This window comes from Scyliorhinus torazame, chromosome 1 (assembly GCF_047496885.1).
Source record: "Scyliorhinus torazame isolate Kashiwa2021f chromosome 1, sScyTor2.1, whole genome shotgun sequence".
In the NCBI taxonomy this organism is placed as follows: Eukaryota; Metazoa; Chordata; class Chondrichthyes; order Carcharhiniformes; family Scyliorhinidae; genus Scyliorhinus; species Scyliorhinus torazame.
Window position 1 is genome coordinate 247913334 of NC_092707.1, and position 26967 is coordinate 247940300.

The following is a 26967-nucleotide window of genomic DNA, read 5'->3' on the forward strand; positions in this document are numbered from 1 at the left end:
AACATAGTGGGCATTGTGTGCTCTGACCAGAGAAATACAGAACATCTGAGGATCGTTCACGGTACTTTAAATGGAGAGAATGAATAATGAAAGGACTGACTTTACCAGTGGATTTAGCTCCCCTTTAAATAATGGGCAGTTGTCGATGAGTGACAAATGTACAAAATTGTTGTATATGTGTGTGTGTGATTGGTGTGCTTGGTATCCATACATTTATTTTTATTTATTACAGTAAATACAATAGTGTATGGATAAAAGAACTAAGACAGCTGCCATTACTGTAACCAAACCTGTATTAAACACTTGTGTGGTCTGGCAACTGTGGAAATGACAAATTATTTCCACAGTTGTCATGTCATCCGCCAGCATACCGGTACTATTTTTCCCATCAGAGAGCCTGTCCAGTAACTGAATATGTGCACAACTGTTCTTTGGTCCTGTATAGGCCTTAGCTGTCAGTTAAATTCTAACCAGTTATGGGCCTTCTCTTGATTTTAACGTTTAGCTTTTTTTCAGATTCTCCCTTTGTAGCAGGCATCAGTGTTGGGAGGGAATGGAGACAGTTGCTCCTAAACCTCTATCTATGCTGTTCTATGTAGTCGTCCCATTTTCCAGGAAGTACTTAACTCCATCTTGTGAGTTGCAGTGTGGGCGAACTGAACCATAAATCTGCATTGATATCAATCAGAGGTTCCCAAACATTTTGCTGAAGTACCCCCTTCAGGGCAGCACGGTAGCATAGTGGTTAGCACAATTGCTTCACAGCTCCAAGGTCCCAGGTTCGATTCCCGGCTTGGGTCACTGTCTGTGCGGAGTCTGCACGTTCTCCCCGTGTCTGCGTGGGTTTCCTCCGGGTGCTCCGGTTTCCTCCCATGGTCCAAAGATGTGCAGGTTAGGTGGATTGGCCATGCTAAATTGCCCTTAGTGTCCAAAATTGCCCTTCGAGTTGGGTGGGGTTATGGGGATAATGTGGGGGTGTGGGCTTGGGTAGGGTGCTCTTTCCAAGAGCCGGTGCAGACTCGATAGGCCGAATGGCCTCCTGCACTGTAAATTCTATGATATGATTCAGACATTCAACATTTTCAAACAAATAAATTTAGAGTACACAATTTTTTTCCCAATTAAGGGGAGATTTAGCGTGGCCAATCCACCTACCTTGCCAATCTTGGGTTGTAGGGGTGAGACCCACGAGAATGTGCAAACTCCACACGGAGAGTGAACCGGGATAAAACCCGGGTCCTCAGCAGCAGTGCTAACCACTGCCACCGTGCCGCCATATATTCAACATTCTATGGGCACACCCTTTTAAGTAACAGTGGAGGAGATGAGTAGCAGCATGGAATGAGCAATAGCGAATCACAGCCTGTTATTGGATTGCTAATGATTTTCATTGAAGTCAACAGAAAATAAAAATTAGCATTGAATAAACCAGGGTGCTGATTCGTTATTTGATCCCTATTAGCAATATTGAGAAACCAATCATCCCGTATATTTTTGTGTTGAGGATTTTATTTTCTCAGCTTTTAAAAAATAAATTAGAATAACCAATTTTTTTTTTTCAATTAAGAGGCAGTTTAGCATGGCCAATTCACCTACCCTGCACATCTTTGGATTGTGAGAGTGAGATCCACGCAGACATGGGAGAATGTGCAAACTCCACATAGACAGTGACCTGGGCTAGGATTGAACCCAATCCTTGGTGCCATGAGGCAGCAGCGCTAACCACTGCGCCATTGTGCTGCCCTCTTATTTTCTCAGCTAAAAGTAACATTGCTTACGACAGCAATGTAAATAGCACAGTACCTGTATTATACAACTGAATTAACTTGAAAGAATCCTTGATGACTCGTCCTAGCTCAGTTTTTACAGTGAGCCTGTTTGCTAGAGTATAATTTGTGGGTTAATTTGGAGAGTTTCATTCGTAAATCAGTCTTTACATTCAGGCTGTTTCTATATTTGTTCAGTGATATAATGGTGAAAGAAATTTATTTTGCACATAGTTTGAAGTAAAATGGACAAATAATTCAGTGAGCCAGAACTGGTCAAAAGACAAAACTTTAAAATTTTCTCAAAGCAGAATCACTGACACTGTTGATCAAATTCTCTTTTAGGTTCGATGCCAATCTTGAGCTTTGCTACAGAGTCCTCTGAAAATATCAACCCCAGACAAAATCCTGCAATTCATTTCAGGAAATATTCGCTGAATTATATGCAAACCTGAGACAAATACTGCAGAATTACATCTTTGAATAAGGGCTGACATTTTCCAGTCCATAATAGCAGAAGACTGGGTGGAACAGTGGTTAGCACTGCTGCTTCACGGCGCTGAGGTCCCAATTTCAATCCCAGCTCTGGGTCACTGTCCTTGTGGGATTTGCACATTCTCCCCGTGTTTGAGTAGGTTTCGCCCCCACAATCCAAAAAGATGTGGAGGATAGGTGGATTGGCAATGCTAAATTGCCCCTTAATTGAAAAAATCAATTGGGTACTCGAAATTTTATTTTTTTTAAATAGCAGAAAACTGTATTAGAAACCAGGCCCAAAGGCACCTTTAAATAGTTAGATCCCAACACGGGATGCACTGTTTGAACAGTAACTGATCACTCTGAAAACCTTTGGTCCAACTTGTGTATCTAGAAATCAGCGTGAATTCAAACATCCTGTGATGAGATTGCCCTATGCAACACGCATTTTGCACTTTTTCTTTGAATTTCAACTTAAAATTTGCTCTATTTCTTAAAAATTAAAGAAATGCAGATTTTTGAAATACCTTCTCTGGTTATGTGAGTTTGCATTGGTGGCTCAAGTCTTCAGTCAGCTTGTCCTCCGCACATCCCCTAACATCCTTGTCACCCCGGGGAACTGTTATAGATACCTGGTCCATCATTTCATTTAACAACAGGCTGCCTATTTTTGAACATATACCATGGGAATAGATGACTCTTATTCCTATTTGTTTTATCTCTGCGAACAATCTATTCTAGGCATCTGCTGCTGTGCTTGAGCTAAAGTTTCATAATTGAATATTTTCGAGGTACTTTAAGAGTGATTCCTCTGGATCTTTCAGTTTCCTGTGTTCGCTTGTCCCAGCTCTTTTACTAAATGCCAACGGTTTGGAATGTTTGATGGAACTAGAAGTTTGAAGACTACTTGAATTTTAGTGTGACACTTTGGCATACTAGCAAATTCTTCTATTCTTTTCAGAAGATATTTTAATTGTTTTATATTAAATGTGGAGTTGAGAATTTATTGCTCAATGAAATAAGTAGGATCTATGGCTAAGATCGTGTAAGTTAATGTTGCATCATAGTTTGGGTAGTTTTGAAGTATCAATTAGTTGTTTCTTGAAAGAGGAGATTCATTTGACAAATTTGAAGTGCTTTGGAGTTCCCTCAGCAATTCTAGCAGTTCTAATTTAAATCTAAATATATTCATACTAAAAAAAAATTGACCACATGAGTGTTATAGAGGGAATGAGATAGTTTTTGTTTGCAATTTGGGACAGATCAGTTCTGCGACATTGTGGCTCGTGAATTGTTAACTCTGCCAGTGGACAAATTGTATTTCTTGCTTTCTATCCTGTATCTTCTGTCAGTTGTGGTTAATAGGCTATTTAAATTTATTTTAAGTTATAGTTCTGATCTGTAGTGCCAGCTTTTCCACAGGACCACAGTCATGACTTGAGCTAATTGCCCACTTTCCTGAACTGCAGTTTCAAAAATAATATTTTGATATATCATGCACATACATGGTTATGTTTGCCTTTTCTGGTCTCCCTTTTCTCTTTCCCATTTTTCCAGAGGAAGTAAAGCTAATACGATTTTTGCTAATAAGTGGCAAATGCCATCAAAATATTTTACTTCAAGTAAAAATTTTGGATTTGCTCCAGTGCACAGGTGTTGGCATTGGGCGCAGTTAAACTTTATTCTGCAGTGGTAATTTCACTTCCTTTCATCAACATGAAATTCTTTTGGCTTCTGTCACAGCTTTATTGGTGTCTATAACTTCTCACCCAACCCCCCTCACACTGCTTGTTTTCCTTTCATACCCCTAAACTTCAAACCAAGGTGGATAACTGAAAAAGTCATTGAATACTACATTGCCACACAATCTTCCTTTTTTTAAAAACATGGACACATGGTGTCTATAAAGGGATTCCACGTTTTGCTAACTTGTGAACCGTTATTTAACTTATTTTTGCTGTACATGTAGTTCTGGTTGAGCTGTTAACATTTAATTTTTACTAGGATGGATGGAGTTATTGTGCTGGTCCCTGCTCAGTTAGGTGGTGTAGTGCCTTTAACTGTACAAGTGCTCTTGATTTGCTCCTGTATTTGTTTTAATTTTGTGTTTTTGATTCTCTGTCTCAGTTGTGATACTGTTCTTTCCACTCTAGTCTCAAGGAAGGTAGGTACTGTTTGTCGTCTCCTCTTCCCCAGCCGCACCCTCTTTTACCCCCCTCCCAATTCAAATTGACGGTTTTGAATTATATTCTTCAGAGTGGTGGGAGAAGTATGGTTTCCAAGTAACTGCTTTGTCTGCTATTTGTTCCATATCAGGCAGGTCTACTTATGTAAATATTGCCAAGTAACTTGTTATGTTATGAGCTTCACTGTAAGTTATCGCTGTTCTATATTTGGTTGTTAGCGTGGTGGTGCCCTTTCTGTTGCAGAAAAGTCTGTACAGGGAGGAAAAAAAGGAATCTGAATAGCCTGACTTATCAGTATTTTGTAATAGGCATTGAACCCAACTAATTTGTATTTTGTTGTATTCAACATAAAGTGAGGGACAGAGTATGCTATTGAAGCCTACAAGTTCCTGCCATTTCATAGCAGTAGTATTGTTATAGTTACACATTTTAATTTATGCTTTGCGTTAGGTTGTTTTTGGCTTTATATAAACGCTAATTTCTTTAACTTAAGGGTAATTTGTGGCTCACGTGTTCGAGTGGAACAATCAACAGGAATGCCTCGGCGCTCGCGCTTTGAGCGGCCACCAGCACGCCGACCCTTTGACCCAAATGATCGCTGTTATGAATGTGGAGAAAAGGGTCATTATGCTTATGATTGTCATCGCTATAGCCGACGCAGAAGGAGCAGGTATGAATTGCCAATTTCAGTGACTTCTAAGATTGCTTAAAAGCATTTTAATTTAAGCATAATTAAGAAATATTTTAATCTGAATAAAGAAATGCAATACTTTATTATTGTTTTATATTTTAAGTGATAATCAGGCCTTGTGGCATTTTTTGCTTGACTTTTTTGCGTTTCACTGTGAATGTTTTGAATATTAATGATCCACCTGGTCCAAACCTTTCAGGTTTCTTCGTTTGAGTCAGTCACCGCGATTCAGAATGTCGTGAGCCTCATGATATCAGGCTAAGGCATCTAGCAAATCCAACAGTTTTGATGCACCTAGAGCATACGGTGATTGGCATGAGGCCAGATCCCCTCGAGAGCCTGCTACAACTAGCTTCACCTTAAGATTCTTTTGAGGGCAGAAAAAGTTTGAGAATGAGACAAGGTGATCGCCGTTATGCTGTAAATTGGCTTTCAATTGGGCCCCTTGCTAGAGGAACGCCAGATTGACCTCATTCCCTCGTAGACAAACCATCCTGCGTCAATCAAGCCTCACTTTGGCTCATTTGGCTGTCAGTTTGATCGTCGTTAGATTGAAGAACATCTAGATGCTGCGATGGTCTGATAGATACTTCTAGATCGCCTAGATCTGCTAGACCTTGGTCCAAAGAGAGGGTCGACTGACCTGCAAACTTGCAAGGTTTACTTTACGTACCACTTACAAAGTGTTTTTTACAATGCAAAAATACAAAAAAAAACAATGTAAAATTTTTTACTTAATCTACATTATGTAGATATAATCTAAAAACAAATACATAGGGCCCCAAGTTACCTTCAAACTGACGAACACATACTATATTGTAGCAATCTTGTTTTGACTCCAGCAGAGGTATTCCAAGAATTTAATGATGAAATTGCTTAAGTTAATACTGCTTTCTTTTGTTAAACCAGGTCCAGGACTAGATCGCGTTCACGCTCACGGGGAAGAAGGTATACCCGTTCACACAGCCGTAGCCGTGGCAGGAGGTACATTTTTGATTCCAGTTTTGCTTTGAGAGTGACGCTTTCAGTTTTCAGATATCCTGTACAATTTAAAAATAATGTTCAACTTTTATCTAGGTCCAGGTCTTTTTCTCCTCGGAGGTCCAGGTCGTTTTCACCAAGAAGGTCTCGGTCGTTTTCTCCTAAAAGGTCCAGGTGACTGAATATTTTCCCCTTTCTCTCCCTCTTTGCAATCTAAATCAGCTGTTGAAATTTATTGAACAGCAAATTATGTTTTTGTTGTTGCTGGCTAAATTCCGGAGGTTGCAGCTGTACTTTTGCATCTGGCAAAGAGAGTACCTCATGCTCGTGTGGTACTGAGAGGTTACTGTCATGAGAAACATTTGGTAAAACTGCGCTACATGTGTTGCTGGTGCAAAATTGATCTTCTGATTCCACCAGATTTGAGTGTATACAAAATAATTTACCCCCCATTAATTTGCACGCATTTTGATGACAACAGTTCAGCCTCTGCAGTAATTTAATTTTACTCATTTTACAGCCAGAGCAATTGTTGCTTGTCTTCATTTTGCCTTGGTTGTTGACAGACTAATTCCTTGGTATCCATCTAGCCTTCAATTTATGACCTTTTCCGTGGGCTGCAAACTAAGTGGGTTTTCTTGCAATATGAGACATGAGAATGCTATTTGATTGTATATTTTCATATACCTAATTAAAGGACCTTTTTGAAAGAACTATTTATTTTTTAAAAAATTTAGAGTATCCAATTATTTTTCTAATTAAGGGGCAATTAGCGTGGCCAATCCACCTAACCTGCATATCTTTGGGCTCTGGGGGTCAAACCCACGCAAACACGGGCGAATGTGCAAGCTCCTCACGGACAGTGACCCAAGGCTGGGATTGAATTTGGAACTTGGGCGGCGTGAGGCAGCAGTGCTAACCACTGCGCCACCGAGCTGCCGTAAAGAAAACTATTTAACAGAATATTAGTGGTCCTGCAACAGTTATCTTTCTGGAACGTGCCTGTCACGTGGCAACAACTCTTAACTGTTGAATTAGAAATCATGGATGCAGACTTGTACTCCATCTCTCAGTTGCAGCATTCCTGAGAATATATTTTGTAAGCCCTCTGGCATGATTCTGGTTTTGTTGACTTGTGATGCAAACCTTCTGAGCTGCTACAGACACTGCAGATGAGACTTTATCTGCAACATTCGGTGTTGGTCCAAATGATTTAGTATTCCTAAGTTCAGAGGAAAATGAAACAAAGAAGGGTTATTGTTAACCTGTTTGTATGGAAATTCTACCAACGTTGACCAGCGTAAATGAGCACTGCTGCTTTTTAATATAGTTGGAGGCAAGTGTATATGTGGCTTCACTTAGAGGTTAAGTTATTTAATTGATCAGGCGATGATATAAGGTAGTTGATCTGCTCAAACTGCCTAACATCTGAATTTTACATTCTGCTTCTCCCACCTAACCAAACTGCATGGAGTTGGTATTTGTACACCGATATGAGATTTAAAATAAATGCTGTCTCTAATTTAATACTAGAAGTGATTAACATAGAATTTACAGTGCAGAAGGAGGCCATTCGGCCCATCGAGACTGCACTGGCTCTTGGAAAGAGCACCCTTCCCAAGGTCAACACCTCCACCCGATCCCCATAACCCAGTAACCCCACTCAACACTAAGGGCAATTTTGGACACTAAGGGCAATTTATCATGGCCAATCCACCTATAGTATGTATATAGTATGTGACTTGTACACACTTCATTTATTTCTGTAAATGATCATAACAGACTAAATGTATAAAAACTGTCTGCATACTAAACTTGCTATCACTGGACAGCATGTGCGATTTTGAATCTTTATAGTCAGGAGAGTTGGCATTAGACCATAAGACGTAGGAGCAGAATTCGGCCATTCGGCTCTTGTGTCTGCTCCGCCATTCAATTATGGCTGATATGTTTCTGATCCCCCTATTAGTCAAGAATCGAACTATGTCTTAAAGACACTCAGTGACTTGGCCTCCACAGCCTTCTGCAACAATGAGTTCCACAGATTCACCACCCTCTGTCTGAAGAAATTCCTCCTCATCACTTTTTTAAATTTGTCCCTTCAGTCTGAGGCTGTGCCCTCTGGCTCTAGTTTCTCCTACTATGGAAACATCCCTCCACGTTCACTCTATCTAGGCCTCTCAGTATTTTGTAAGTTTCAATGAGATCTCAAGTAGGGCCTGACTAAAGCCTTATACAGTCTCCACCGTGCATCCCTTCTCTTTGATTCTAGCCCTCTCGCATGAATGCTAAGATTGTATTTGCCTTCCTAACTGCCAACGAACCTGCATGTTAATCTTAAGCGAATCCTGAACAAGGAGTTCTGATTTCTGAAGTCTTTTCTTAAAAAAAAGTATTTGCTGAAAAAGTCTTGTCTGGCTGCAATTATCCCATTATATTATGATTTTTCTTCAGATTGATGTAGTTGAAATTAAACTGGAGACTTCTGCAAATTGTGGATGTGTTATAGAAAATAGGAGCATTTGGCCCTTCAAGCCTGTTTTGCCATTCATTATGAGCATGGCTGATCATCCAACTCAGTAACCTGTTCCAACCTCTTTCTCCCCCCCCCCCCCCCCCCCCCCCCCCCAATATCCTTTGATCCCTTTAGCCCCAAGAGCTCCTCTCAACTCTGGCCGAACACCACTAATTCATTGTCTGGTTACTCAATCCTTGAGTCACTCTGTTCATGAGCCTCTGAAACATTGCGGGGTCATTCCGAACGGCATAACTTTGAATTGATAAAGTCCTTGGGGTGTCACAAAAGCAGAGGTCTCCTTTGCCCTCTGTCAAAGGTACTTACCCAATAGCCTTTTAGCAAGTGTATTTTGGAGATGAATTTCGACCATCCGATGCTATTGACGCAGTCTTCCAACAGTAAGAAGTCTCGCAACACCAGGGTAAAGTCCAACAGGTTTATTTGAAATCACAAGCTTTCGGTGCATTGCTCCTTCATCAGGTGAAGTGGAGGCAGGTTCACAAACACAGCATATATAGGCAGAGACACAATTGAAAGATAATGACAGATTGGAATGTGAAGAATGGTTGGAATGGGCGTCTTTAGAGATACAAACAGTGCAAGTAGAATGAGAGATAATCACGGAATCGAGGTGTGAATTGACTCAAGCCAGGACAGTTAGTAGGATTCTGCAACCCCAGGCAGCATGGTGGGGATTACATGTAATGTGACATAAACCAGAGATCCCGGGTGAGGCTGTCGTCATGCGTCTATAACGTGGCCACCAATTTCTTCATTGTCATGTGCCTTGAAAGCCACCTTGGAGAATGTTTACCTGAAGATCGGAGGCCGGATGTCCTTGACTGCTGACGTGTTCCCCAACTGGAAGGAAAGATTCCTACCTGGCGATTGTTGTGGGGTGTCCGTTCATCCGTTGTCACAGCGTCTGCATAGTCTTGCCGATGTACCACGCCTCGGGACATCCTTTCCTGCAGCGTATGAGGTAGACAACGTTGGCCGAGTCGCATGAGTGTGTACCTGGTGGTTGGTTGTCTCACATGTGATATTAGTATCCATGTTGATGATCCGGCATGTGTTGCAGAGGTTGCAGTGGTGGCATGATTGTGTGGTGTCGTGGTCGCTATTCTCATGAAGGCTGAGTGGTTTGCTGCAAACAATTGTCTGAGGTTAGGCGATTGAAGGCAAGTAGTGGAGGTGTGGGGATGGCCTTGGCGATATGTTCGTCGTCATCGATGACATGTTGAAGACTCCGAAGAAGATGTCGTAGCTTCTCTGAGCAGAAGCTGGTAGCCAAGTTCCGCTCGCATGAGGATGGCTTCAACCGGGATCTCTAGTTCATGTCACATTACATGTAACCCCCACCATACTGCCCGAGGTTGAAAATCCTGCTAACTGTCCTGGCTTGAGACAATTCACACGTCTATTACCTGTGATTATCCCACACTCCACTCACACTGTTCCTGTAAAGACACTCATTCAAATCATTCTTTACATTCCAATCTGTAATTATCTTGCAATTATGTCTCTGCCTATATATGCTGTAAGAAGTCTTACAACACCAGGTTAAAGTCCAACAGGTTTGTTTCGATGTCACTAGCTTACGGAGCGCTGCTCCTTCCTCAGGTGAATGAGGAGGTATGTTCCAGAAACATATATATAGACAGATTCATAGAATGAGAGCAGCGGCCTCCGGAAGGCCGCTGCCCTAGACTCGACATGTATGCTCAAGCCGTCAGGAGTCACATCAATGCCAGATTCATCAGTCGCATTCACAAGACAGCCCCGAACGTCACCCAAGCACAACGCAATGCCATCCGCGCTCTCAAGACCAACCGCAGCATCGTCATCAAACCAGCAGACAAAGGAGGGGCCACTGTCATACTGAACAGAACGGACTACTGCAAAGAAGCATACCGACAACTGAACAACCAAGAACACTACAGACAGTTACCCGCAGATCCGACCAAAGAACACATCCGCCAACTTAACAGACTGATCAAGACCTTGGATTCAGATCTTCAGAGCACCCTACGTGCTCTCATCCCACGTACTCCCCGCATTGGAGATCTCTACTGCCTCCCGAAATTACACAAGGCCAACACACCAGGCCGTCCTATCGTTTCAGGCAATGGGACCCTGTGTGAGAACCTCTCTGGCTACATCGAGGGCATCTTGAAACCAATCGTACAAGGTACACCCAGCTTCTGTCGCGACACGACGGACTTCCTACAGAAACTCAGCACCCATGGACCAGTTGAACTAGGAACATTCCTCGTCACAATGGATGTCTCGGCACTATATACCAGCATCATCCATGACGACGGCATTGCTGCAACAGCCTCAGTACTCAACACCGACAACTGCCGACCTCCAGATGCAATTCTGCAACTCATCCGCTTCATTCTGGATCACAACGTCTTCACCTTCGACAACAAGTTCTTCATCCAGACGCACTGAACAGCCATGGGGACCAAATTTGCACCCCAATACGCCAACATCTTCATGTACAAGTTTGAACAAGACCTACTCACCGCACAGGACCTTCAACCGACGTTATACACCAGATACATCAATGACATTTTTTTCCTTTGGACCCACGGTGAAGAATCACTGAAACGACTACACGATGACATCAATAAGTTCCATCCAACCATCAGGCTCACCATGGACTACTCTCCAAAATCAGTTGCATTCTTGGACACACTTGTCTCCATCAAGGACGGTCACCTCAGCACTTCGCTTTACCGCAAACCCACGGATAACCTCACGATGCTCCACTTCTCCAGCTTCCACCCTAAACACATTAAAGACGCCATCCCCTATGGACAAGCTCTCCGTATACACAGGATCTGCTCAGACGAGGAGGAGTGTAACAGACATCTACAGACGTTGAAAGATGCCCTCGTACGAACGGGATATGGCGCTCGACTCATCGATCGACAGTTCCAACGCGCCACAGCAAAAAAACGCACCAACCTCCTCAGAAGACAAACATGGGACACAACCGACAGAATACCCTTCGTCGTCCAGTACTTTCCCGGAGCGGAGAATCTACGACATATTCTTCACAGCCTTCAACACGTCATCGATGAAGGTGAACATCTTGCCAAGGTCATCCCCACTACTTGCCTTCAAACAACCGCGCAACCTCAAACAAACCATTGTTTGCAGCAAACTACCCAGCCTTCAGAACAGCGACCACGACACCACGCAACCCTGCCATGGCAATCTCTGCAAGACGTGCCAGATCATCGACATGGATACCACCATTACACGTGAGAACACCACCCACCAGGTACGCGGTACATACCCGTGTGACTCGGCCAACGTTGTCTACCTCCTACGCTGCAGGAAAGGATGTCCCGAAGCGTGGTACATTGGCGAGACCATGCAGACGCTGCGACAACGAATGAACGGACATCGTGCGACAATCACCAGGCAGGAATGTTCCCTTCCAGTCGAGGAACACTTCAGCAGTCAAGGGCATTCAGCCTCTGATCTCCAGGTAAGCGTTCTCCAAGGCGGCCTTCAGGACGTGCAACAACGCAGAATCCCCAAGCAGAAGCTTATAGCCAAGTTCCACACACATGAGTGCGGCCTCAACCGGGACCTGGGATTCATGTCGCATGACATTCATCCCCCACCAGCTGGCCTGCGAAATCCTACCAACTGTCCTGGCTTGACAATTCACACCCCTTTAAATGAAATGAAATGAAAATCGCTTATTGTCACACAAGTAGGCTTCAAATGAAGTTACTGTGAAAAGCCCCTAGTCACCACATTCCGGCGCCTATTCGGGTTGGCTGTTACGGTAACTTGGGGTTACCCCATCTCTGGATCTGTAAAGATTTAATCACCTGCTAATGCTCGCATTCTAAGCATTGTCTGGCATCTTTGAATCTGTCTATATATACGTTTCTGGAACATACCTCTTCATTCACCTGAGGAAGGAGCAGCGCTCCGAAAGCTAGTGACATCGAAACAAATCTGTTGGACTTTAACCTGGTGTTGTAAGACTGCTTACTGTGCTCACCCCAGTCCAACGCCGGCATCTCCACATCATATATATGCTGTGTTTGTGAACCTGATGAAGGAGTAGCGATCAAAGCTTGTGATTTCAAATAAATCTGTTGGGCTTTAACCTGGTGTTGTGAGACTTATTACTGTGCCCATCCCAGTCCAGCGCCGGCATCTCCACATCGTTCCAACCGTGGAAGAGGAAACTAATCCCTCTTGGTTACGGCATTCACCCACCTGTAGTCCATGTACAGTCTCTGGGTTCCATCCGGTTTGGACACCATGACAATAGGGGAGCTCCAATTACAGGTACTCAATTCAATGATGTTATTCATGACAATATATTAAATTTTCTTCTGTACCTGCAATAACTTAGCTGGATTTAACCTATATGGATGTTGTTTGATGGGAACGGTCTTCCCATCATCGATGTCATACGTTGCTAACTCTGTTCTACCTAGTTTATTCCCTCAAATACAGTTATAGGACTGCAGTAACTCTTGTCAGTTCATTCTGGCTCTTATCTGGAAGATGAATCATCCAGTGGTTTACATTTTTCAGTACTTCCTCATTTTCCAAATGAATTATAAGGACGCCACTATCATAATTTGACATCTGGGGCGGCATGTGGTTAGCACTGGGACTGCAGCGCTGAGGACCCGGGTTCGAATCCCGGCCCTGGGTCACTGTCCATGTGGAGTTTGCACATTCTTCCCATGTCTGCGTGGGTTTCACCCCCACAACCCAAAGATGTGCAGATTAGGTGGGTTGGCCATGCTAAATTGCCCCTTAATTGGAGAAAAAAAATAATTGAGTACTCTAAATTTATTTTGAAAAATATATAATTTGACATCTCGTCTTAGTCTTGCTTCATTACTTACAAGGATTCTAAAAGGGCTTAACAGGGTAAGCGCTGAGAGGATGTTTCCCCTCATTGGAGAGTCTTGGACCAAAGGGCAGTGTCAGAATAAAGGGGTGCCCATTTAAGACTGAGATGAGGAGGAAGTTCTTATCTGAGTGTTATCCGTAAATTATCAGACACTTCAATCAGTTTATTAGCAAAATGTTTTACCCAGGTGCCTTTATTAATGAGACAAACAAAGGACAGAAAAAGGTTCGTGGTTTAACCCAATTTTATTTACAATTCTTTTAATGTGACACTTTTATTTGGCTATTGCAATCTTCAACATCACTCACACAACATATGACTCCAACTCACAGCTGAGCTCTAGGTATTACCCACACTTCGTGAAGGAGGCTGGCCAGGCTACAAATTCTCTGGGCTTGGAGCCCAGGGTCCCTTCTTGCAATGATTGCCTGGGGAGCACCCAGGTTATCACTGAAGATCTGTTCCAATTTTCCTTCTTTTATACCGGTTCTGCTGACAGTTCTATTGTCCCATCCAGATTTAAACTCGTTAATGGGAATAAGCAGGATACTCCTGTTCAGCCAGAGTGATTCAATCAAGATCCATTGTCCTCCTGAAACACTCCCTTGTCTGACTAGCTACTAGTTCATTGAGGAGTCAGAGGCCTTTGTTTGTCGTTCCTTGCCACAAGAGAGCTATGAGGGCAGAGTCCTTGTGTGTATTTAAGGCTGAGATAGATTCTTGATCAGTAAGGAAATAAAGGATTATGGGGAAAGGGCAGGAACGTGGACGTGAGGAATGTCATCAGTCATGATCCTATTGAAATACAGAGCAGGCTTGAGGGGTAGAATGGCCTACTCCTGTTCCTATGTTCCTGATTTTTATGGCCTTATGGACCAGGCCTCCTGCTTATTCTCATCTCTAATCCAATACTTTTTCATGTTCACATGACACTCTGATTTGCTTCTGGGGTGCGTACCAAATAGTTTAACTCAATTTTCTTTCAATATGGTACAGCCCACCATGTCTAGCTTTCAGAGGTTCGCCTGACACAGACAATAACACAAGTACTCCCTCTCCAGGTATAAAACTCTTGACTTTGGGACTTTGCATCAGCCCTGGATTTTACTCTGTTACTCTGTGCTGGGCTGTCTGTAAATGTTTTACTTTTGAATCACTGCATCAACACCTTTGAATTTAACGCATTTGCCACCTCCTGTGCCTGTTTCATTGTCAATTACTCTGTAAGCTTATTTTTACTAAAGGACTTCTTTCCTTCTCTGAGAATGCTGCTGACCGGAACCTTTTCATTTAATATCCTTCTGGACAACAAATATCTTTATTCCACAACATTAGGGGATTGACTCACACCTGTATTGTGTAAGATTTTAATATGTTTTCCCCATTGAGGAGGGCGACAGCATCGCATTATGAACTCCGAATGTTGGCCGACAACCCTTAACAAAACCAGTTTAATCCTCAGAAATTGCCCATGGCAAACACCCTTCTAAACTGGTTGCCAGCACCTGAGCCAACAGCTTTGCATCAACATCCGACAGAGATGGACCTATATGACCCACACTCCTTTTTCAAGATCAATGCCTGCGCCAGTGGGACCGGCAACACCCCCGTGGTAGAATCATTAAACGTGTCCCAACAGGTGTGGCCCCAACACAGTTGCAAACTGTTTATAAAATTACATCGTGGATCCGTCCAGGCCGGTGCCTTCCCCGACTGCATTGAATGAGTATAGTTCATAATTTCCTCCAGCACGAGCGGCGCCTCCAACTCTGCCTGCCTTTCCCTTACCACCACTGGGAAGACCAACCCATCCAGAAACTGTACCATAGTCAAGTCTTCCTCCAGAGACTCAGACTTGTAAAAGATCTCAAACATCCGATGACCTTCTCTGGAGTAGAAAACAACCCTCCCCCGAGTCCTTAACCTGGTCTTATCTCCCAAGAAGCCACCTCATTGGTGAACCAATGAACCGCTTGCTTTCTCCCTGTACTCCTAAACCGGCCCTCTCGAACGACTAAGTTGGCTCACCGCCTTCCCTGTCGACACAAACTCCATCTCGATCTGTAGCTGCTTCCTTTCTGCTAACATCTCCGCCGTTGGGTCAGCAGAGTATTGACTGTCCACCTGCTGGATGGAATCCACCAACCTCTGCCTCTCTGCCCTACAAGACTTGGCACTATGAGCCTTAAACAAAATGATCTCCCTCCTGATGACTGCCTTCAATACTTCCCAGAACATGGAAGATGAGATCTCTTCGGTCTTATTAAAGTCCACATAACTTTCAATAGCAGAAGCTAGCCTCTCACAAAACCCCTCATCAGTGAGCAATGCCTTATCCAACCGTCAGAGGGGCTGCTCAGCGTCGCCCGTCTCCAACCACACACTCAGATTGTGTGGGGGCGTGATCTGATATAACAATCAGCGAGCACCCCATCCCCAGAACCCCGGTGAGCAACGACTCCTCACTACAAACAAATCAATATGGGAATAGACGCAAAGCTCATGCGGAAAGAAGGAAAACGCCCTTTCCCTTGGGTATCTAAATCCCCATGGGGCCAAAGCCCCCCCCCCCCCCCCCCTGTTCCATGAACCACAGGCAGCTCCTTTGACATCCGTGAGGTTGTAAAGAATTTAGGACCTTTTAACTAGCCTATTTAACACCCCCACCCCCCCTCCTCTCGTGCTCCATGTAACCTTCATTGGGGACCTCTACTTCCCCTCCACCTTCTTCTATGATCAGACCTACCCAAGATGGCCGCCCCAGCCAATACACCCCAATTGTCGGCAATCTCTCTCACTCTTTCTCTCTCTTTCCGCCCCCTTCCCAAAAAAACAAAGACAACCCAACCTACTCAGGCCCATTACCTTAATGGAGGAAGGAAACAAAGAACCCCCCCCCCCCCCCTCCCCCGCCCCCCCCCCCCCCCCAAGCAGGGTGACCCCCACCTGGGTAAAACAACTAAATTGTACACAATGGATCAGCAAACAGCTCTCCTACCTGAACCCAACTTTAATATCAAACATTCTAGGAAGGAAAAGCATATACCCACACCCAAACTCTCCCCCAAACACTTCCAACAATACAGTTATAAAAAATCCAGAAAAAATAGCAAAGAACCATCACTCTGGAGTGACCGGCAACTTTATTCAATTCTCCCTCAGTCCATGCTTCTTTACAAAGTTATTTGCCGTCTCTGGCATGTTGAAATAGTGATTCCTGTCTCTGAACGTTACCAGAAGGCGAGCCGGGTCCACCACTCCAAATCACACTTGGCTCTTGCAAAGTGCCGTCTTGGCCTTGTTAAAACCTGCACCCCTTTTTGTCAGTTCTGCCTTGACATCCTGATAAATTCTGACTGGATGGCCTACCCATCTACATTCCTGAGTGTCCTTCGCCCACCTCAGAATCCTTTCCTTATCCAAGTATCTGTGGAGTCAGACTAGACGCCTGTGACGACTCCCAGACCTGGGCTTCTGTCTCAACGACCGATGGACCCGGTCCACTTCAGGAGGGTTCGCGAAGACACCTTCCCTCACCAGCTTCCCAAACATCTTCGCTCCATTATCCATGGCACTTGTACCTTCTATGCACTCCAGCAGCCCAATAATCCTCAAATTCTGGCGACTGAAGCGATGCTCCAGATCATTGGATTTGGCCTTCAATATCTTCTGCCCCATTGCCAACAACACCACTTCTGCCCCTAAAAAAGCAATCCGATCACTGTGCTCCGTGATCGTCTCCTCCACCTTCCAAATTGTCGAGCCCTGTACCTCCAGCTGTCGTTCCACCTTGGCCTGACGATTGAAGGCCATCGTGATCTCCTTCGCCAGGTCATCAGCAAACGCTTGTCTCTGTTTCTTAAACTCCTCTGTTAGGAATTCCACCAGCCTCAGTTATCGAAGACACAGGGGCCTCCACCATTTTCTCCCCTCCTAGGACACGAGGGCCTTCCAAGTCAGACGAGGACCCCTTATTCGACTTGTTCCTTATATTATAACCTCCAGACATCTCACACTGGAGGGGGAACCAACGCACTCAAATAGCACCACTTTTCTTCCCAAATAACATCAGTAAAGGGCCAAAAACCGAATCCCCAAGCGGGAGACATTTTATGTGTGACCATTCATCTCATGGCTGAATACCCCTGGATGTTCAGTTCCCATCCCTGACCACCCTGCAGCCATGTCTCCATAATCCCGACTATATCATACCTGTTTGCATCTATTTGCTTCATTAATTCATCAACTTTATTGCAAATGCTCCGCACAAAGCCTAAATGTTTGTCTTTTTAATGTTTCTTGTCCTGTTCCTGTAGCTTTCACTGTGGTTCAGTTTGATTCTGGCCTTTGATTTCTCTATCATTTTTCTTATTCCCCATTGTCTTTTGTTCTTATTCGTTTCCCCATTGCTGACTCCTTGCTTGGGTTCCCATTCTGCTGCCATCTTAGTTCAAAGCCTCCCCAACCACACTCTCCAATACGCGTGCCCCCCCCCGCGGCCGAGAATAGCTGTCTCAGTCCTGCCAACTATAACCTGTTCAGTTTGTACTGATCCCACCTCCCCTAGAACTTGCCCCAATGTCCCAGGAATCTGAAAACCACCTTGCACCATTTCTTAAGCCACATATTCATCTGAAATACCCTGCTATTTCTACTCTTTTAAAAAAAATATATATATATTTATTAAAAATTTTAACACCATTTTTCACCCTTACAAACAAACCCCACCCCTCGTAACAAATAGAAAGAAAACGCACATAGCAAGACATAAACATGGTAAAACGATATGTTACAGAACTTTGTACATTGGATTCCTCCCGTACATGCCAGTTTTCTAGATCCTTCATGTATTATCTTGCTCAAATACCCCCCAGACAGCTCCCCCCCCCCCGGGTCGCTGCTGCTGCTGACCGACCTTCATCTAACGCTCCGCGAGATAGCCTGGGAACGGTTGTAGAACCCCTGCGCAGACCCTCTCAAGGCAGTTTCTGTATCCTCTCTAGCTTGATAAACCCTGCCATATCATTTATCCAGGCCTCCACGCTGGGGGGGCTTCGCCTCCTTCCACATTAGCAAGATCCTTTGCCGGGCTACTAGGGACGCAAAGACCAGAATGCCGGCCTCTTTCGCCTCCTGCACTCCCGGCTCGTCCACTGCTCCAAATATTGCTAGCCCCCAGCTTGGCTTGACCCGGGCTTTCACCACCTGAGATACTGTTCCCGCCACTCCCCTCCAGAACCCCTCCAGTGCCGGGCATGACCAAAACATATGGACATGGTTCGCCGGACTTCCTGAGCACCTCCCACATCTGTCCTCTACCCCCAAAGAACCTACTCAGCCTCGCCCCCATCATGTGCGCTCTGTGAACCACCTTAAATTGTATCAGGCTAAGCCTGGCACACGAGGAAGAGGAATTAATCCTACCTAGGGCATCAGGCCATAGCCCCCCCCCCTCAATCTCCTCCCCCAGCTCCTCCTCCCATTTACCCTTCAGCTCCTCTACCAGCACCTTCCCCTCTTCTTTCATCTCCTGGTATATCGCCGACACCTTGCCCTCTCCAACCCATACGCCCGAGATCACCCTGTCTTGAATTTCCTGTGCCAGGAGCAACGGGAATTCCCTCACCTGCCGTCTCAAAAACGCCCTCACCTGCATGTATCTGAAAGCATTTCCCGGGGGTAGTCCAAACTTCTCTAGTGCCCCTAGGCTCGCAAACGTCCCATCAATGAACAGGTCCCCCATTCTTCTAATCCCTGCCCGATGCCAGCTTTGAAGCCCCCCGTCCATCCTCCCCGGGACAAACCGATGGTTACCCCTGATCGGGGACCACACCGAGGCTCCCATTGCACTCCTGTGCCGTCTCCACTGGCCCCAGATCTTTAGCATTGCCGCCACCACCGGACTTGTGTACCTTGTCGGCGAGAGCGGCAGTGGTGCCGTCACCAGCGCCCCCAGGCTCGTTCCTTTGCAGGACGCCATCTCCAACCTCTTCCATGCCGCCCCCTCTCCCTCTATCACCCACTTACGGATCATCGCCACATTTGCTGCCCAATAGTAGCCCCCCAGATTTGGCAGCGCCAACCCTCCTTGGTCCCTACTGCGCTCCAGAAACCCCCTCCTTACCCTCGGGGTCTTATTCGCCCACACAAACCCCATAATGCTCCTGCCTACCCTCTTAAAAAAGGCCTTGGTCATCACGATGGGAAGGCACTGAAACACAAAAAGAAACCTTGGGAGGACCACCATTTTGAACGACTGCACTCTACCCGCTAGCGAGAGCGGCAACATGTCCCATCTTTTGAAGTCCTGCTCCACCAGCCTCGTCAGATTCCGTTTATGTAGGGGCCCCCCAACTCCTAGCTATTTGGATCCCCACGTACCGAAAGCTCCTTTCCACCCTCCTCAGCGGTAGATCGTCTATCCCCCTTTCCTGGTCTCCTGCCTGTACTAAAAAGAGCTCATTCTTCCCTACATTAAGCTTAAGGCCCGAAAAATCCCCAGACTCCCTTAGAGTCTGCATGACCTCCACCATCCCCTCCACTGGATCCGCTACATACAGCAACAGGTCATCTGCATAAAGCGACACTCTATGCTCCTCTCCCCCTCGGACCACCCCTCTCCATTTCCTAGACTCCCTTAATGACATGGCCAAGGGTTCAATTGCTAATGCAAACAACAGGGGGCACCCCTGCCTCGTCCCACGGTACAGACGAAAATACTCCGACCTCCGCCGATTCGTAACCACACTTGCCACCGGGGCTCTGTAAAGGAGTTAACCCAACTAATAAACCCTCCCCCGAACCCAAACCTACGCAGCACTTCCCAGAGGTACTCCCACTCTACTCGATCAAAGGCCTTCTCCGCGTCCATAGCTGTCATTATCTCCGCCTCTCCCTCCACCGATGGCATCATTATCACGTTTAGGAGCCGCCGCACATTGGTGTTTAGCTGCCTGCCCTTTACAAATCCCGTCTGGTCCTCGTGAATCACCCCCGGGACACAGTCCTCAATCCTCGTAGCCAGCACTTTTGACAGCAACTTAGCATCCACGTTGAGGAGCGAGATCGGCCTGTACGACACACATTGCAGTGGGTCCTTGTCCCGCTTCAGGATCAAAGAGATCGTCGCCTCCGACATTGTCGGAGGCAGGGTCCCTCCCTCCCTTACCTCATTAAAAGTCCTCAGTAGCAGCGGGGCCAACAGGTCTACGTACTTCCTGTAGAACTCAACCGGGAACCCGTCCGGTCCCGGGGCCTTCCCTGCCTGCATACTCCCCAAACCTTTGCTCAGCCCCTCCAACCCAATTGGTGCCCCCAAACCAGCCACCTCCTGCTCCTCCACCCTCGGGAACCTCAGTTGGTCCAGGAATCGTCGCATCCCCTCTTCCCCCGCTGGGGGCTGGGATCTGTACAGCTCTTCATAGAAGGCCTTGAATGCCTCATTTACTTTCGTCGCACTCCGCACCGTAGCTCCCCTTCCATCCTTGACTCCACCTATTTCCCTCGCTGCCATCCTCTTACGGAGCTGGTGTGCCAGCATCCGACTCGCCTTCTCCCCATACTCGTACGTCGCCCGCTGCGCTTTCCTCCACTGTGCCTCTGCCTTCCCTGTGGTCAACCGGTCAAACTCCGCCTGGAGACGTCGCCTTTCCCGAAGTAATCCCTCTTCAGGGGCATCTACGTATCTCCTGTCCACTCTTAAAATCTCCCCCACTAACCTCTCCCTTTCCATGCCCTCTATCTTCTCCCTATGAGCCCTGATGGAGATTAGCTCTCCCCTGATCAACGCCTTCAGCGCCTCCCATACCACCCGCACCTCCCCGTTGTCGTTTGCCTCCAAGTACCTTTCGATACACCCCCTCACCCTCCCACACACCGCTTCATCTGCCAGCAGTCCCACATCCAACCGTCACAACGAGCGTTGGTCCCTCTCCTCTCCCAACTCCAGTTCCACCCAGTGCGAGGCGTGATCTGAAATGGCTCTGGCCGAATACTCCGTTCCCTCCACTTTCGGGATCAGCGCCCTGCCCAGAACAAAAAAATCTATCCGGGAGTAGGCTTTGTGCCCGTGGGAGAGAAAAGAAAATTCCCTGGCCTGCGGCCTGGCAAACCTCCACGGGTCCACTCTCCCCATCTGATCCATAAACCCCCTAAGCACCTTGGCCGCCGCCGGCCTCTTTCCAGTCCTAGATCTGGAGCGATCCAGTGCTGGGTCCAACACCGTATTAAAATCCCGACACATTATCAAGCTTCCTACCTCCAGGTCCGAAATGCGCCCCAACATGCGCTTCATGAATCCGGCATCATCCCAGTTCGGGGCGTATACATTTACCAATACCACCCACGTCCCCTGCAACTTACCACTCACCATCACGTATCGACCTCCATTGTCCACTACGATATTCTTGGCCTCAAACGACACCCGCTTCCCCACCAATATTGCCACCCCTCTGTTTTTCGCGTCCAGCCCCGAATGGAATACCTGTCCTTACCCATCCCTTTCTTAACCTGTCCTGATCCGCCACCTTCAAATGTGTCTCCTGGAGCATGACCATGTCTGCCTTCAGTCCCTTTAAGTGCGCGAACACTCGGGCCCTCTTTACCGGCCCATTCAGGCCCCTCACATTCCATGTTATCAGCCGGATTGTGGGGGCCTTCCACCCCCGCCGACTAGCCATCTCCTTTTCTAGGCCAGTCCCGTGCCCGCGCCGCCCTATCCCTCCAGACCGGAGACTTCGGCCTGTGCAGCAGCAACCCTTTTTTTCTTTCCCCCCCCCCCCCCCTTCCCGCTAGACCCGTGTCTAGCTTTTTTGCTCCCCCCATAGCACTCCCGTAAGTCAGCTGACACCTGCTGATCCCGGCTTCCCCCGCCGTCCCATTGACCCCCCCCCCCCCCCCCCCCTGTGTGGGAATCTCTCAATCAGTGTGCGCTCCTCCATTCCCTGCCCCCCCTCCTTTCTTCCCTCAGCTTTCCTCAGCCTGCCCCGCCCCCTCTGGCGCAGCTCCTGTTGCGGCCTTGTCTCTTTTCCCCCACCCCGAGCCTCCTCTCCCTCCAGCACCAGCGCCCACCGTCTCGTACGGTCTTCTCACCCGGTCCCTTTCCCCATCCCCATCCCTCCCCCAGCCCGTGGAACATTTCCTGCCTGTGATTAACTCCCTATGTACATCAAACATCCCACCCCCACCCTCACTAACCCTCAGTTTGAGTCCAGCTTTTCAGTTTGAATAAAGGTCCAAGCCTCCTCAGGCGTTTCAAAATAGTGGTGTTGATCCTTGTATGTGACCCACAATCGCGCTGGCTGCAGCATTCCGAATCTCACTCCTTTCTGGTGCAGCACCGCCTTGGCCCGGTTGAAACCCGCTCTCCTCTTTGCAACCTCCGTGCTCCAGTCCGGGTATATTCAGATCTCCGCATTCTCCCAGCTGCTGCTCCGCTTTTTCTTGGCCCATTTCAAGACCCTCTCTCTGTCCGTGAAACGGTGAAACCTCACCACAATCGCCCGTGGCGGCTCATTAGCCTTGGGCCTCCTCGCCAGCACCCGGTGTGCCCCATCCAGCTCCAAAGGCCTCGAAGGGGCCTCCGCGCCCATCAGCGACTCGAGCATTGTGCTCGCATATGCCCCGGCATCGGCCCCCTCCACTCCTTCAGGGAGACCCAGGATCCGAAGATTCTTTCTCCTCGACCTGTTCTCCAGGTCTTCGAATCTTCCCGCCCAGAGTATCAGGAGCACACCATGGCTTTGAGCTCTCCTGCCATGACTTGCCCTTTTAAATTAAACCTTTTGAAAAATATTTAAATCAATTAATATCAATTTCTCTAGGGGCTTCTGCCCTCGTCTTCATACTGCAAAGTATAGTCCTTACAAGCAATGGACCACAAAATATAGACCATACAAACTATAAGCAGTTAAAGTAGTAAATACGTACCAGACCACATCACCCAATCAGCTGCTTCCATTTGCCCAGTGTCACTTTTGAATCCTGACGCCACCTCCGGAGCTCCACTTCAAGCTAGCACTCAGATTGCTCACCTACTGTTTTCAATCTCCTGACGATCAGCTCTCTCCCTTGTCGCCCCTACTCCACCTCTCGGTGCTGCTGACTGTCCGTTCCAGTGTCATCCTCCTGCATTCTTCTTGGTCCTGCAACTACTTAGAATATGAGCCATATATATAGATTTGGGTTTTTAATAGACTTTTATAAAGTCCAGAAATTGGCTGGTTCTGTCCAATATAAATTAGTCACTGAATTCCCATGCAGCAAAATTTCCAAACATTGAAGATTGTTATTTGGACTGTTTGCAAACTGATAACAGGGGCATTAGTTTTTAAACATGCAGCCAACCAATTTTTTTCAAAGCACACATTGAGTTTTAAAAAGACATGAATGAGCAAACAAAATTATAAAACTCATCTCCTTGTGGAGGCATTGCCTTAAATTTTGTTATGGAGGAAATGGGTGTCATCTAGGCTCTTTGAGGGGCTAGTACATGTGTTTTTTAAGTTATGTACCTACAAGTCCTTCCTAATAACTTACCTTCCCCATCGCAAGAATATTAGAATAGATAGATGTTCGATGGCCGGTACAGATTTTCTTTTTAAATTTAGAATGCCCAATTTTCTTTCCCAATTAAGGGGAAGTTTAGTGTAGCCAATCCACCTACCCTGCACATCTTTGGGTTGTGAGGATGAGACCCACGCAGACACGGAGAGTCGGTATAGATATGATGGGCCTCTTTCTGTGCTATTAAACTCTGATACTAAGATCCATGATTTTATTTTTCTTAGGTCTAGATCGAGGTCGCGGTCCAGATCCAGGTCTCGGTCGAGGCAGAGAAGCAGGTTGGTTTAATTTTCTTTGTGTAATTCCCTTCTTTATACAGGTTGAGCTTCCCTTATTTGAAAATGCTCTGGATTCTGGAATTTTTGGAATACCTGTATTGTATAGTATGAAATATCACATAGCTAATGGACCTTGGGTGAACACAGTTATTTTGTTTACCTAACAAAAAGTGTGGATTTCAAAAAAGGGGTGCGGGTGCTCAACCTTTGGTAATTGAGAAATATATTGAGTATATGATCAGTTGTCAATTATGTAGGCTATGTCCAATATAATTGTGAATTAATATTGATGAACCGCTCACAACCTATGAAGAAGGGCAATAAATGCTAGTGCTGTTAGTGATGCCCGCGTTCCATGAACAAATTCTTCAGAAGTTCAATATTAACATTAATGAAAAGTTAATATTGTAAATTTATGGGGGCATGGAATCACCAAGGTGCACGCAATTCTGATTGCTGCCTTTTATGAGAGGCAGGGATGGGTGTGGTGGTTCAGAAGCAGTGCAGACTGGACAATTTATTGGAAGAAAGGAAATTGTTTTTGAGCACTACTAGAAGAGCCTTAAGGGGCTGTCATCTTGGTTATTGAATGGGTAAGAGTCAGCAAAATACAAGTGGAATGCTGTATTTTTTTAAGTAATTTGACAACTTGAGATAAAATACATGCAGAAGCCAAATTAAATTTTAACCACATTCAATAAGTTGGTAAAGCAAAATACTGTGAATGCTGAAATAAAAACAAAGTACGAGGGCAGCACGGTGGCGCAGTGGGTTAGCCCTGCTGCCTCACGGCGTTGAGGTCCCAGGTTCGATCCCGGCTCTGGGTCACTGTCCATGTGGAGTTTGCACGCTCTCCCCATGTTTGCCTGGGTTTCGACCCCACAGCCCAAAGATGTGCAGGGTAGGTGGATTGGCCAGGCTAAATTGCCCCTTAATTGGAAAAACTGAATTGGATACACTAAATTTATAATTTAAAAAAAGGATAAACTTAGCATTCCTGGCAGCATTTGTGGAGAAGACAGAGTTAATGTTTCAAGCCTGTAAAATTTCTTCAGAGCTAAAGAGGGTTGGAAATGCGATGAATTGTATAGTTGGCGATGGGTTGGAGGATTAACTTTCCCAACAACATAATTCATCACATTTCTACTCCTTTTCAGCGTTGAGGAGTCATAGGGACTTGACGTTAAAGCTGTTTATCTCTCCACAGATGCTGCCAGATCTGCTGAGTTTATCCAGCATTTTCTGGTTCAATAAGTTGGTAATGTAATTTGGGGAGATAATCATGATGGCAGTGATATCAAACACATAGCAAGCACACGTGCAGGAATTTTGATGAGCAGAAAGGGAATTTATTGGCAGATCATCCAATTTATTCTGGATGTTTGATATTAAGCTAGTAAAAAAGAAAGAACTTGCAGTTATGTAGAACCTTTCAGCATGCTTCATTGAATTGCTATGTTATATAGCAATCACTAATGCATGTTTGTAGGGCAGCAGGGTGGCGCAGTGATTAGCACTGCTGCCTCACGGCGCCGAGGTCCCAGGCTTGATCCCGGCCCTGGGTCACTGTCCGTGTGGAGTTTGCACATTCTCCCCGTATTTGTGGGTTTCGCCTCCACAACCCAAAGATGTGCAGCATAGGTGGATTGGCCACACTAAATTGCCCCTTAATTGGAAAAAAATAAATTGGGTACTCTTTTTTTTTTTTAATTAAAAAAAAAAAAAAAAAAGTTTTTAAAATAATGCTTGTTTGTATTTAAAAACAGGAAATTTGCTCAGTGACCACATAATCTGTTGAGTATTAGTTCACTGTTAAATGTTGACTAAAGCACCAGGAGAACTCCCTGCTCTTAAAATCATACTCTCTTCTTTCCCCCGCCGCCCCCAAAATCATTGCTGATGTCCTGAGATGTTTTCTTGCTCATTTCAATAGTACTGCTACTACCCCGTCTCTGGTCTCTTCAAATGTTAATACAGGAAAGCCTTTTGAACTGCTCGGGTTGAGAGGATTGCTAAAATGGATTTGATTGACCTGAAAATGCTAATCTGAGTAGCTGTTCACACTTTGAGAAATTGGAAACTTGGAGATCGCTTTGAATGTAAATTTGCAATGAAACTAGAGCTTGGTGAAGTATTTGGTATCAAGGAGGACTAAGAAAACTCCTGAAAGAAATTGAAGCTATCCTTAAGGCAGCATTGATTGACATTACTGATTGGGAGGAGCTTCCTACCAATTGTTCAAAATGATGACAGCTTGTATGTCAAGCTGTATCCTACTTTTAACTGCAATATCTTGATACGGCAGCGCACAGTGGGTGGCAAGGTGACAGTGGTTAGCACTGCTGCCTCATAGCTCCAGGGCCCCAGGTTCAATTCCAGCTGTGGAGTTTGCATTTTCTCCCTGTGTCCGTGTGCATTTCCTCCGGGTGCTCCGGTTTCCTCCCACAGTCCAAAGATGTGCAGGTTAGGTGGCCATGATAAATTGCCCCTTAGAGTCCAAAAGGTCAGATGGGGTTATGGGGATAGGGTGGAGGCGTGGGCTTAAGTAGGGTGCCCTTTCCAAGGGCCAGTGCAGACTCGATGGGCCGAATGGCCTCCTGC

General features: G+C 45.9%; 1 protein-coding gene across 5 annotated transcripts in view; it reads left to right on the top strand.

Moving 5' to 3' along the window:
- LOC140420404 (serine/arginine-rich splicing factor 7-like) overlaps window positions 1-26967 on the top strand; it is a 50299-nt gene that overhangs the window by 12913 nt on the left and 10419 nt on the right. For 3 of the 5 annotated variants that reach the window (XR_011946363.1, XM_072504436.1, XM_072504425.1), the window contains 4 exons: window positions 4923-5099; window positions 6030-6104; window positions 6198-6275; window positions 24313-24366. Coding sequence is in view for 3 of the 5 variants with exons in the window: in XM_072504436.1 (XP_072360537.1) it covers window positions 4923-5099; window positions 6030-6104; window positions 6198-6275; window positions 24313-24366 (384 nt within the window). In the remaining 2 variants the exon portion in view is untranslated. The remainder of the gene's footprint in view (window positions 1-4922; window positions 5100-6029; window positions 6105-6197; window positions 6276-24312; window positions 24367-26967) is intronic. The other 2 variants (XR_011946365.1, XM_072504427.1) reach the window with 1 other exon arrangement.